General features: G+C 45.9%; 1 protein-coding gene across 4 annotated transcripts in view; it reads right to left on the reverse strand.

The window, feature by feature from the left end:
* The window catches only part of DPP6 (dipeptidyl peptidase like 6), a 575,985-nt gene that overhangs the window by 418,668 nt on the left and 143,277 nt on the right, over positions 1 to 14,040 (reverse strand). The window contains exon 1 of one of the 4 annotated variants that reach the window (XM_030009644.2): positions 3,528 to 4,447. The exons of the other annotated variants lie outside the window; for them this stretch is intronic. Within the exon in view, the coding sequence (XP_029865504.1) occupies positions 3,528 to 3,728 (201 nt within the window). The 5' untranslated portion in view covers positions 3,729 to 4,447. Of the gene's footprint in view, positions 1 to 3,527; positions 4,448 to 14,040 lie in introns of those variants that run through there. 4 annotated transcript variants of the gene reach the window in all.

Below are 14,040 nucleotides of genomic sequence, written 5' to 3' on the forward strand. Positions count from 1 at the left end.
AAGCGTTAACCTCATCAATCTAAAAAGGAGAATTATGTTACCAAAATTCTACTAAGAGTCTTCACAGATATTTCCTCATACCTAAATGAATGTAGTGAAAATGTAATCCTATAACAAAGCAAAAATGTCATCAGAATTTTGTTTACAGCTGTTGCAATAATTAACTTCACTATCAATATTGCCACAAAACCAATTGGGAAGTGGTTTTCTGGGGTCATTTATACAGGACCTAGTTTCCTCATTACTCCTCCCATAAATAACATGATCGTCTCATCAGGCTAATAATTAACATGAAAAATTTGCAATATTTAACCCTGGGTTTGTTCACAAGTTAGGTCTACTATATATATTTTCTCATATACCTACCATGATTTGAAGCAAAGTAAAAACTTGTTAAAATGCTAAAGAATGTTGTGATTTCTGCTTTGCTATACTTTCATGTTACAAAAACAATGTTCTCAAGTCTGTCTCAATGGTGGCTGTGAAGTGAAGTGAGCAGTTGTCATACTAAATCACCATTGGATTTGGTTTAAGTTTTGTTTGTTACAAAGTTACTGCTTCCTCTTTAGCTTCATATAGGTTTCATCTAGTATTTTTCCACCAGTAGTACTTCCAGTGGACAAAATGCTTACTAACAATACTGTGACCTTCAAAGGCAAGATCCTGTCTTTCCCTTTGTTTTGCACTGCACTGAGGTCTGTACTGGTGCTTAAAAATATAGTACTGAATGCAGCACACATATTTCAATAGGGAAAGTCATCATCAGTAACCTGTAAAAAAACCTCAGTTCTCTCCCAATTAGTAATCACATGACAAAGTTCGGAACAGAACAGTCTCATTCTCAGGTTTGTTTTGGTATTTCCAAGTGTGGCCAGGCAACAAAACTTTGTTACTGTATGTTTAAAGTTCTAGCTTTTCCTACTACATTGATGTTGAAGGATGAAAGACAATATGAATTCCCTACTATAGTATTTGCGTAAAACAGAAGTCTAATCACCTTAGAAAGGGGTTTCCAACGCTGTCTCGTTAAGCCCTTCCCCCAAATAAGCAAAAGCACATGCTCTTGGCACCCTGCACAAACAGACCGCCCTCCTTGCACTTCTCCCTGAGTCCTTGCCTGCTGCCTGCCTCGCTTTTCCCTTTGCCTCGTATATTTCATGCCCGGGGCTGCATTCCCTCGTCCTGAGCGAGCCCGCCGGCTGCCGCCGCCGGGCCAGGAGGGAAACCCCCTCTCTCCGCCGCGATCTCGCCTCGGCGCCGGTCCCGGGCAGGTTCAGCACCGCGGACAGCTCCTCCTGCCCCGGGACAGGCGGCGTTCGCTCCGCCGGTCCCCGCTCCGGGCGGGGTTCAGCACCGCGGACAGCTCCGCCGGTTCCGCCCCCGACTTCTTGCCCGTGCCTGCCCTCCGCCTCCGCTCCCCCCGCGGGCAGGACCCCTTCTTCCTGCTACACACGCTTCACAGGCCATTTCCACTGGCTTCTTCACGACTTCGTCCTTCCGACCCGAACGACCCTCCACCGGAGACCCCCAGGGCAGGCTGCGCAGTCTCTGTTGGAGGGGAGCACCTTTGAACTGCCCGACCCGGTCCACCGCACTTTCTCAGACACGTTGCAGCCTTTACAAATAAATTCACATGAAGTGCCCACGTGCGTTTAGAAGTCACCCCAAATCCATGTTGCTTGCCACACTTTTTGCACTTCATTGCGGGAGACACCTAGGCAAGCACTTTTCCCTCTACAGATGGCACCACCACCAATGCTCTCCACCCACACACAAACCCTGAGGGGAGAAAAAAAAAAAAAAAGAAAAAAAATCCCTCTCCTTTTAGTAGTTTAATATTATTCTTATTAATATTCTTTTGGAGCCTGTCAGCACAAATCACTCGCAATGCTAAACTGCGTCCTTTGCTTCCGGGCTCAGCGCTTCTGGTGATCAGAGAAGCGGCTCCAGACATCTGCCGTCTCCCAATCCAGGAAAGCGAAATTAAAACAGTCAAATAACGAGGAAAATGTGTCCCGAGTCCAGCCCCGGCGGCGGCACTCCGCTGGCTCGCAGCGACACCTAGAGCCCAGCACGTCGCCGGGAAGGGCCCCGTGTCCCCCCATCCACTCGGGGGAAGGGTCACTGGTGGGTGCGGACGCCCGGGCATGGGGACGGGTCCCCTCCCGCAGTTGGCCGGGGCCAAGGAGCAGGAGCGCCAAGATCGTTGCCGGTGAGCGGGTCACAGAAGGGTTAGTTCAGGGTCCTGGCACCGCTGGTCCCTGGGGGCTATCAGCGTGGCAGTCACCTCGGGGAGGATGAGGTCGACTTGCCTTGTCGCTGGCAAAAGCGCACTTGCTGTACGGACCGCGAAGGTCTTCACGAACGGACGGGAAAAGGGACAGGGAATTAAAAAACGACCCGAGGAAGTTTCCCTTCGAACACAACTCTCGCCTCCGAGTGAGGCAGACCTGCTGTCTCGGCTTGAAGCCGTGCGTTCCCTGGGAAAGCTCCCAGAGCCACAGCCGAGCCCTGCCGCAAAGCTAACGCGTCCCACCCGGGCAAGAAGTATTTCTAACAGACACAAACAATATTCCCAACTGCAGCCATTTGCTTTCCCTTGTGTCTGCTTCCGCAGAGGCAAAACACACTGAAATCCCTCTGCAAACCTAACACCACCCAGCGATGGGGAGCCACCCGGTTTGATCTATCGCCGGCCCTTCTTCGTCTCCCCGCTTTCCAAATCCCTTCTTGCCCCCCCCCCCCCCCCCCCGAAAGAACTAGGAGCGATCGACCCAAGCTAGTTTAACTCCATCAGGCACAGCAGCGAGCCGGCGGCCTGGATGAGTCACTGGTTACTAAGGCAATATGCAGATGCACCCTTTGAAGTCGCTACTCTCGGAGGCAGCGCGGGAGCGGAAGGTGCGCGGCCGAAGTTTGCGCCTTCCCCGCGGGGGCTCGCCCGGGGGCGGCGTGGAGGGAAAAGAGAGCAAGAGACCTAGAAACGGCTGCTCAGGGGTTAAAAAGTTTCCCCGCTGCCAGGTTGGGGGGAGGCTGACGGGAAAGCAAGGAGGGAGGGACGAGGTGAAGACTTCTGCCCCGGGGGAGTATTAAAGGGTAAAACATGGAATGACAACTAAAAAAAAAAGGGGGGGGCACGGAGGGAAGCCTTGTGGCCTCGCTTGGAGGGAGATGGGAGGCAGGTGCTGACCCCACGCCCCCCAGCCCTGCTCCGCGGCAGCGGAGAGCCGCGCAAGGAGCCAGGTAACGGGGAGAGGTGCGGAGGCAGCGCAGGGGCGGGCGAGCCCGGCTCGGCTCGGCTCGGCTCCGTGCGGGCTCCGTCCCGTCCTATCCCCGGCACTTCGGGGGACGAAGAGGAGCGCAAAGACCCGCTTGGAAGAGCGGACAAACCGCAAGAAACAGCCGCCAGCCTAAAGGAGCACACAAGCATACGGCAGGACTGGGGGGGGGGGGGGGGGGGAGGCGGAGGAGGTGGGGGGGACACCCAAAACCCAACCCAACCCAACGCGAACGACACCGGCGCTTACATCCTCCTCCTCGCAGTCACTTCGCGGCTGGTACTGGAAGCGGGGCCGGCTGCTTTCCTGTTGCAATGGACGCGAGGTCTTGCCGGCAGCTCCGTCCTCGTCGCTGCTCTGGGCGCCCAGGAGGTGACTCGCTTCGGGGGGAACGGGGAAAGAGCGGGAGGTGTTGATCTTCCCGCTGAACCGCTGGTACAGTGAAGCCATGAAGTCAATCCGCGGGAAACGAGGAGGAGGGAGGGAAAGAGAGACGCTTCTCCCTCTCTCTTTTTTGTTTTCTCCCCCTCCTCTCCTCTTTTTTGGCTACAGCATGCTACACTCGGGCGAGGCTCAGTCCCACATCAGTGGAAGGGAGAGTGAGGGATCCTGCTCCCTGGTCCTCTGCACCGGCACCCGGAGAGAAGCGGGGGGGGGGGGGGGGGGGGGGGGTGTCGAGAAAGCGGAGAAGAGGGGAGTGATGGGGGGGGAGAGGAGAGAAGATAAATAAATAATAAAACGCAATCGAGCCGTAACACCACAGGCCCCGGGAATGCTGCACCATCCAGTGTCGGGAAGGAAAAAAAAAAAAAAAAAAGAAGAAAAAAAAAAAAAAGAACCAAAACACTCCACGAAGACGTACCCCCGATAATGGCGCCTGAGTGGATCAGCATTAAATGTGCTTTGGGGGTGTGCGTGTGTGTTTGCAAAAGCAGGGAAAAAAAAAAAAAAAAAAGGAAGGGGGGCTGGCTCAATCGCTGGCTGTCAGCGGCTCCCCAGGCAGAGGTGGCGGAGCAGTCGCCTCCGAGGTCGCATACCAACAGTGTGCACAAGCGAGAGGCAGAGTGACAGAGTGTGTGAGACGGAGTGGAAGAGGCTGGGAAGCCTCATTCAAAGCACGTTGCTCTTCTGGGGAGGGAGGGCTCTTCTACAATCATCTCCTTTTCGGCACCTTCTTTTTCTTCTTCCCAATATTTTTTTTTTTTTTTCCCGGGGAAACAACTTAAAAAAAAAAAAAAAAAAAAAAGAGCAACAGACACCTGATCGCTAGCCGTGAGAGAGAAAGAGAGGTGGGGAGGGGAAAGGCGAGGCGGGGAGGAGGGAGGCGGGACCGGCAGCCGGAGGGGCGCCGGGAGGCCGGGGTGCCTGGAGCGGCTCGGCTCCGGGGAAGGGGCAAGGGGAGGGAGGGCGAAGCCTCTCCGCTGCCCTGCCCTGCTCCAGCCGGCCGCGGGCACGGCTCTGCCCGGCAAAGCGGGCAAGTACCCGGTCCCCGTCCCTTCCACTCCGTCCTCCTCTTTCCCTCGCCTCCCCCCGGCAGGGGAGAGGAGGGAGGGGAGAATGGGGGGGGGGGGGGTTGCGGGTTTTTGGATGTTGTTGTCGTCGCTTTTTAAAAGAATCCGGTAAATCGTGTCTCTTACTATTTTTGTATTAATTCATTTTTGCTGCATTAAAACGTGCTTCAGCGCCCCTCAGTGGAAATCCGCCCAAAGTGGCTCCCGGCAGCACCGGCCGGGGATAAACAAGCGCGGTCCCGGCGCCGGGGGCGACCGGGCCGGGTTGGGCCGGAGCCGGGGTCGAGGCCGGGGTCGGGGCCGGGGCCGGATCCTGACCCGGTCCGGGACGGCGCCCGGGGACCGCCCGCCGCCTCCGCGGCCCTTGCGCCGGTGTTGAGCGGCCCTTGCGCGGGGGCGCGGGGCTGCGCTCACTCGGAGCGGAGAACCGCGGCCGCTAATTAAAGCTCCCGGAGGAGAAAATGGGCATGGGCTCAGGGAGGCAGCGGGGGAGTTGGCAGCGGGCGTCCAGCCGCTCCCAGCACGGCTGCATCGGGACAGAGGGTGACAATTCCTGTTGCTCCGGCATCAAGCTCCGGGGTTTCCATAGCAACAGATGCTTAGGTTTAAAAGAAAGTGGCAGAGTTGCTGTCCCCTCCTCTCCTCCCCGAAATACTCCTCCTCTTTGACCTCTAAGTTTGCCAGAGATACTGGGATTACCGGGTGTCCTCTTGTGGGAAACACACAAAGCATGAACCAGAGTTTGCCCATTCCCATTGAGAGACTTGCTGGTGAAGAGCTCACAAACTTGATTATACTTTAGTGAGTGGATTTGATGGGCTGAGATGTTTCTAAACACGGATCTTAAAGTTTTAGCTGTTAAGGAAATACCATCTTTGATACATGTAATTTCATCCATCTTAAAAAAAAACCCACCTCAGTAGATCATGTATATGATATTCTAAAGTGCAGCTATCCCCCCCTCTATGATTTCAGCAACTGCCTGATCAAGAATCTCTTTACATCTGAATAGCTTCATCCGCTGCTTTTTATTTGTGTCTTCAAAGTCAGGGATGAAAAGTCTTAACATTTAGATGAAAAGGGAACCTTATCTCATCAAGAGAGAAAACAAACACAAACGCTCTACCTCCTTCCTGACAGAACTTGAAAGAAGGAATCATTTTGATCTTCACAACTGAGATCCTGACATTTAATTAAAAAATGAGATGAGCACACAATGCTCTGAAGCAAAGGTCTAGCTTCTAAGTCATAGCGACACACATCGTAACAGAGGTAACTTTCCAGAAGCTACTTGGACCCCTCCGTAAGTTATGTTTTGGACACAAATTGACTGCACACTATCAAAAATCTGGACAGTTAGATCAGCTAAATTCCATCTTGAACTGCATTAAGAGTGACTTTATGACTATTTGGAAGTGGTGACAACTAGCACTGAAAAAAATAAAGGAACAAGAGAATGAAATTAAAAGAAAGAATACATTTTTAACTTCTAAGGAAAACTAGGACACAAAGGAATAATCAAAGAAAGCCACAAAAAGGCAAGATGAAACCACCAGGCAGAAAAAAACCACCAAAGATTAAATGTCTGAATTAAAAAGTCTCAAAGAAAGTACAGAAGAAAGTAAACATTCTGCCTCACAGCTCAGTTCAAAACTGAAAGAGCCACTGAGGACCAATTCAGTTCCAAATACATTCAGTTTGTGGTTTTCATACTTAAAAACCAAGATTTCACATAATCGAGTCTGCCTAGTCATGCACGCACATATTGTGCATGTATGTGTGTACACAATTAATAGAAAAATTATATTAAGGGAACATAAAATTGCAATGTCAAATACTTTAAAAGCTTATTGAAAAACAACCAGCCAAATGGTCCTCATCCACCAAAAAATCCTGATCATGCAGCTTTGGGCTGTGATTCATTTGCCCTGAAATAAATAATTACAGCTATTTAAAGGCCTTCCTGATTCCAGCGCTCTACTCCATGACAGACTAGGGACAGCAGAAGCAAAGTGATGTCATGCTCTGGGTATCGCAGTGGGTGAAGGAAGATGGTTTGCACCAGTTGGGAACTGCAAGACACATTTCTGTAGCCCTGCTACAGCAAGAGTGACCTTGTGTAGAAGGGCTAGGCAGGCAGCTGGAGGCAGAAATCTCTTGAATAACCCCCTGCAATAAGATTAACCAGAATCAGTCTGTCGATGCCATTATTGAAAGCAGGAGGATTTTTCTGAGTCACAGGGGACCCGGATCATTTCATTAGGGACTCTGGAGAGCACTTCAGCCTGCCTGTGCACAAGTTACCTCAGGATGTAGCTTGTCCCCTACAAGCATGCATTATGGTAGTCCTGTCCACCTCTCAGGGAGGGACACAACCCAGTGCTCCTGAGTCACAGCTCAGGGCTGGAAGTCCTCTACTCTCTGCTTGCAATTCCATGGTTAATTTGCTGTTCACCTGTGCATGACTTGGAGCCCAGAGTCCTCTACAACGTACCAGTTATATGACCAGATACTGTCATACAGCATGAACACCAACAGGGCACAGAAAACAGGATGGAGCCAAAAAAAGAAACACGGGAATCATTGAGACATGATAGCAAAATGGCAATAAACACCGTATCAGTAACCGGGGTTTCATTACAGCAAAAGACCTTTTCAGCCTATGGCAAGATTTGAGGAGAAGAAAGCAACTTGCATTATGAAATATGTTTAAAGAGGCAAAATATTTCAGAAGTACAAACGTAAGATTCTTGTCTTTAAACACACATATGTAAGAAAGATCCTTTCCCTAATCCTGCAGACAGATCCCAAGATAAAAATCAAGGCATTTCAAAACAGTGTCCTCAAGCATCTCTTAGTTGTATATTTAATTCAGTATCCAAAGTTTTGCAAGGTTTGATTCCTAACTAGTGACATTTCCATCAAAATAAAGTGTGTTAGCTTAAGATATTTTCCCTGCAGCAGCAAAGTAATTATGTTTTACTGACATTTTTAAAGCATACAGATAAAAATGACACTTGGTTTTTCCACGTTGTATAAACAAACAGCATCCCCACATTTCAGCACTATTAATGTAACACTATCAAAAGCAGGTCAAACCCAAGCCCTACTGCCTTTAAAACTGTACATAAAAGATACCTTCTTGGACAAGCCTTCTCAGAATAACACTGGCAAAGAAATAATCCAGCAATATTTCTCTTGGATTTTTTTTTTTCAATATTACTTTTGCCTGTCAGGGAATTCAAGCATTGTTATTCTTGTTCCATTCTTCTATTCTGACTAAGCGATTTATGTTTGCTTAAACTTTGAACTTGTCATCTAATTAATATAGAGTATGTTGCAAACAGAGCTAAACATGTTTCTAGTTTTCAGGTGGTGATAGTTATAAGCAGCTGATTAGTGAATTTTTTTTAACAAAAAATAATTTTTTCAATAGTCCAAGTACACTTTTTACACTTTATTATTTAAAATATTGTATTTTCCTTTTCCAATGAACTTTTGATGAAATTTTAGAATTTGCTGATTATCTTTTCATATCACTCCAGAAAGCCTCAAATTAATATTTGCTCTTTAAATGACTGTATTTATTAATCTAATCCCTCTGATTTTTTATAATAGCAACTCTCCAGGCACTATAGAACCAAAGATACACTATTTTAATTCCTATTACTATTGTTAGCCAAGATAAAAATGTCCAACTTGTGAATCTCTAATGGCCCCAGGCTTATGATATCTATACACCTGCTGTCTGGTTTCATCTAAAAACCCAACCAAACCAAAACAGAACAGAAATTCTCTTTCCTATGTCAAATGCACCAATTCAGCAGTCCCTGAGGGTACACTCGATCGTTCATTTTGATCTAACATGTGTGCTGGGGGGAGCATACCATTGCGTCAAAATAAGTGACACCAGGGCTGCTGAAGACTGAGGGGTATTATATATACTGTGGAACTAGTATGCCGAACTGTTCACTTTCTTAAGTCATTATTTGTGCTAGTAGAATCTCAGAGCAAATTCTGTAGAAATGCAGCATTGGACAGTGAGTGAGCTTGGGCCACAGAGAGGCATATTTCTCTCTGGCATCACACAGATTATTCAAAAAAAGAATCTTGCAGGCCTTACAATGATTCAAAAAACCCCAAACAACCCCAAACTCCTAAACAAACAAGCAAGCTAGCTTTCCAGGCCGGACTAAGAAAAGCATTGGAAAAATTAGTTTTCTGAGCATTGCAAGAATAATTCAGTCTTCCACAAGTGGCTGAATGAAGGCTTTTTATAGGGAAAAGAAAACACTGATACTCAAGTACTGGGAACAGTAGGCAAAAATGGCTTTACAGGATACAAGATTTTGGGGGAAAAAGCAAGCAGGCTGGAAGAAAAGGCTCTTCAGGGGAAGAGATGGACCCAGAGGGAGCAGTGAAGAAAGAACAACAAAAGCACAGAGAAGAGGCAGGGACACAGTGAAGTACCAGGAGGGATAAGAGATAAAGGAGATGAAGGCAGGTGAGGTCAAAGAGGCAGAGAAGAAATGAACCAAAACTGGCAGAGATGGAAAGCACCAACATGCCTGGAGAGTGAGGAGACAGGCTGGAGTGGTACAAGGTTAATTGGAGCCACACAATGGGAGGATTTTCAAAGCCAGGGAGATCAGCAGCTCCAGAAGGTACTTCCAACACCTGGTGGATAAATGTTCACTCAGTGGTCAGTAGACAGGTGATTTTATCCACCAAGAGTCTTGATACACACCTAGGCCTAATTAAATGAAATCAAGAACACATAGCTGAATATCAGCAAGTACTTCCCAGTAGTGTGAGCAGGACTGTTTCCAAAGGAAATGGGTGAAAGTCCTAATGCTGAGGACATTTATATATAGCCTATATGAGGCACTAGAAAATGTGCTGTACGGCATAATCCTGCCAACTGGCTAAAGGACAGACCACATGACCATGAAGGTCTTTCCCATATGATTTTTTACGATTCCACAACTGGTGCAGGGGTGATGAAAGGCAGAAAAAAAACAAACATAGAAGAGCGCACTCAGGAGCAAGGGTTGTGCAAGTTTGCTGCTAGAAAAGGTAACTGCAAAGCCTAAGTAAAAGAAGGTACAGATACACATGTGCTTGTACAGCTGTACACCACATTGGGGTCCTGGACTACCACTGTACCTAGTATTGCCATACATGCAAATAAGAATTTGCACTGAAGACTGTCTTTCTTGCCTTATTTAATATTCTGTCTTTGGAAGCTTTATCTGAGAGAAGTTAGGACGAGATCCCAATTCCACATCTTCAAGAGAAGCCAGGAAGTTAAGCATTAAAGTTACAGATAAATACATTTTTCTTTGGATGCCAAGAGCTGTTGGCAGCCATGCAAGACTCAGTAAATATTGCTGAACTGGTCTCCACTATGCATATTCTTCTCTGCTTTGTAACTTGCCAGTATTTGATGCTCAAGTCAAATATGCCATGACAACAACCAGTTTGCCTGACTAATATGATCTCTCAAGGGGATTTTCAGTAAGAAAAGGAAATAAATTTTTCTTCAGAAAGGGAAAGTAGGCTGTTGCAGGTCTATCAAAAAAGTAACCATCTTGCAAATGTATCCACTGGCACTTAAGTCAGCTACTTCAGCTGGACTCTGTCTTGAGGCAAGAGATTATGCTCAGCTCTGTATGTGAAAGAGATGCACAAGGTTCCTGCTCTATCTTAAGTGCCTGAGCCACATCTGCACACCCTTAATTGTCCATGTTGGCAGAAGCTGATGCAATTCCTCTCTAATTCAGCATTATAAAATTGGTAGCACACAGAAGCATCATACCTTGGAGAAATTCCGAATTTCCACTTGCCGAAAAGAACTTGTGCAGGCAGAATCTTACAGAAACGGAAAGGATTTAACCAGTCAGCATTTCAAATGCATGCCACAGATTTCAAAGACAGCAGACAAGACAAAATACTTTCATTTAAAGACTTCTTTATAATACAGAGATTTTCTTTAAACAGATCTGTGACTCCTCAGACTAGCTGTCACTAAATGGACAGCTTTCTTGTTGCTTGGAAGAGAACTAAAACCTAGATTTAATAAAAGACCCAGGGGATGTAATGACAATTTAGGTTTTGGAACCCCACAGCTGAAGGAAAACCCTAGAGAGAAATATGAATATGCAGAGAAAAAAGCATAGAGAGAGAGAGATGGACATCTCAAAAAGACTAGCTACCATTAAGCTAACAAAATATCCTTCTACTCCTTTGTTCTCATTCTGGCCCTGCCAGACATACGTTTCTTCCTCTAGTTTGGTACAGATTCAGCATAGTCAAATGCTCTTCTCTTGCAGCCTTTTACAAAGAAAGGAGCAATGATGGAAGTTTGTAAAAAACCCACCCTGTGGGAGAACATGTTGGTTATTCTCTAGAAATAAATACTGGATCAGGGAATCTTGAAGGCTGTAGGTACAATTCAGTCCAGTTTCTGTCTCCCATCAAGATTACAGACAGGTGAGAAGCTGCCTTGAGATGTCTTCTCGGGGCAGTTTTGAATGTGCAGAACTGCCACTATAGGTACTTCAGAAAGTTTTCAGACTGAACAGGAAAACATCTATTGAGTTTCAGTCATCTGGAGTTAAGTGGGCTGTAAGCAGGGACTTTATGGAACACAGTTCTAGATTAGCTGTCTGAAGTGCCCTGAAATCACCTAAAAGTAAATAATTCCTCTTTGGATTTGGCACTAATTAGAATTGGTAGATGTTTGTGCTACTTCACTATTAGTGCTGGTGCATGTTCTTTCCTGCCCATTTGTCTTCATAAATTGATTAGAAAAAAAGCTTACCAGTTCACTTACAGTTTTCTAAGTACAAATTACCCCATTCGTCCAATTCACCTGTCTTAGTAACATAGTCTAAAACGCCTGAGGCTCTCGGAAGCTATTTTAAAGGTTTGTTAGTGCTTTCGGTCAACTGCCATTATGTAACAGTAAATATACAGGATTATAAATGGCTGTCCCAACAGTGTATTCATTTTTCAAGAGGTGGGAGACACAAGGACAAGCACGGAATACTGAGAGGAGATTAATAAATTATGTCCTTACCGATTTAACAGAGGTTTATGAGTACAGTTATTTAGGATCAACAAACAAGCCAACCAAAGAGAGATTTTAATTTCAAATACCTCTTAGGATGTGCCTTGATTTAGTCATCAACATATGTGCTTCCTTTTAACCTTACCGCACTCTTTCAAATTATGTCAGAGGCACTAAGGTCAGCTTTGCAAAGGTATTTAGCAATGCAGGGTACTGGAGTACACACTGGAATTACCAAAATCAGATCAGTGATAGTATAATCAATACAAGCCGCTGCTTTGGAAAATTCCAGTGGATATTCACATCCATCTTGATGTATTCACTGTATGTACCTAAATTTAGGGGCATTTGATTTCTAGTTGCTAGTTAAGCCGATATAGATTTTATTGGCTTGCTAAGTAATATCTTTAAAAAATAAATAAACCCAAAGCTTTGTGAAACAAGACATGCATATTTCTAGTCCCTCCTGACTTAGAGGTAGATCTATACATATATTTATTTTCATATGCCAAGGAATCATAAAAGCATGCCAAGTGAGCCAAACTAAAGAAAGTGGGAAAACTAACTTTAGGGATGTTCCAATAATTTCACTGCAAAGATAAAAGCAATCCAGGACTCTGCTAAGCAAGAAAATTCAAGCTGCTTCATCATGATCTGAATACAACTGTGACAAAGGCAATCCTGTGAAATTTTGACTGCAACTGATAATTTCAAACCTCTGAAAAGAAGTCTGATTTGCTCTTCCAGAGAAAAATAATCTAATTCCCTCCAAGTTATGCAAGCACACAGCAGTATTCAGATCCTCTTGTTCCTCTCCACAAAGCAAGCAAGCAGCAACTAGGCAGCTAAAAATGTCACAACAGGGCTCCAAAAACCAACCTTTGAGTCCATCACAGTTTCTGCAATGATGACATCAACAAGACTTCAGCAACACAGCCAGAGCTGCATTTTGTAAAAGCACCAACATTGAAAGCAATTGTTGAAAAAATGAAGGCACCATGACTTAAGGCAGTAACAATTTCTGATGAAACACCACTTGCTACACTAGCTGATGCCTCTCCTCCAGGAACACTACCAGCAATGAGCAGACAGAAACAGCACCACCGTTTATCTGGAATTTAAGGTTCTTGATAATCATTAAACTGTTTCTCAACACTACATCTTCAATGATTTCACATCAATAACCACACTAAAACCTTCTTCAATTTCATGAGACTGATCAAAGTTTACCATTTTTCTGTGGGAATTGTTTATTCTAGCCATTATTCACCAATTTAAATATGTCTTTGCCTATCCAGTAACTCAGTAAAACAGAATTCACTACTGATTCTGGGGATAATAAATTTCCTGAAAATATCCTTTGCTGAGAAAAGAGTATTCCCATTCAAAGGAACACATCCTTATATTGGTATTGCTTGGTATTTTTGGAAGTGGATGACACCTCAAAAACAATTAGCATGGCCTAGTTGTGTCATCTAGAAACATACGGGTCCTTCAAGGTAAAGCACATGCAGTACTGACATTTGCAGCACACTATGACAAATGCAGGCAACAATTTGTTAGAGGTGGAAACAACTGCTGGATAACAGAGACGACATAACCAGAAAGTGGGACAGTCCCCCCAAAGAGGGGCAAAACTGTGTTTTGGATAGAATCTGAGATGTCACATTGGACTTGCAAGAATTTAAGTGACCTGGGTATTTCCTACCAAAGGCATCTGCCTCGTCTTGAAACACACAGAGCTTTCTTTGTACTAAAGAATTTGCAAGAAAATATTGGAACCTGGCCTGTATCAGAAATAGTGTGGCCAGCAGGAGCAGGGAAGTGATCGTCCCCCTGTACTTGGCACTGGTGAGGCTGCACCTTGAGTACTGTGTTCAGTTTTGGGCCTCTCACTACAAGAAAGACATTGAGGTGCTGGAGCAACGAAGTTGATGAAGGGTCTAGAGCACAAGTCTTATGAGGAGCGGCTGAGGGAACTGGGGTTCTTTAGCCTGGAGAAAAGGAGGCTGAGGGGAGACCTTATCGCTCTCTACAACTACCTGAAAGGAGGTTGTAGCAAGGTGGGTGTCAGTCTCTTCTCCCAAGTAACAAGTGATAGGACAAGAGGAAATGGCCTCAAGTTGCACCAGGGGAGGTTTAAATTGGATATTAGGAAAAATTTCCTCACTGAAAGGGT

This window comes from Aquila chrysaetos, chromosome 3 (assembly GCF_900496995.4).
Source record: "Aquila chrysaetos chrysaetos chromosome 3, bAquChr1.4, whole genome shotgun sequence".
In the NCBI taxonomy this organism is placed as follows: Eukaryota; Metazoa; Chordata; class Aves; order Accipitriformes; family Accipitridae; genus Aquila; species Aquila chrysaetos.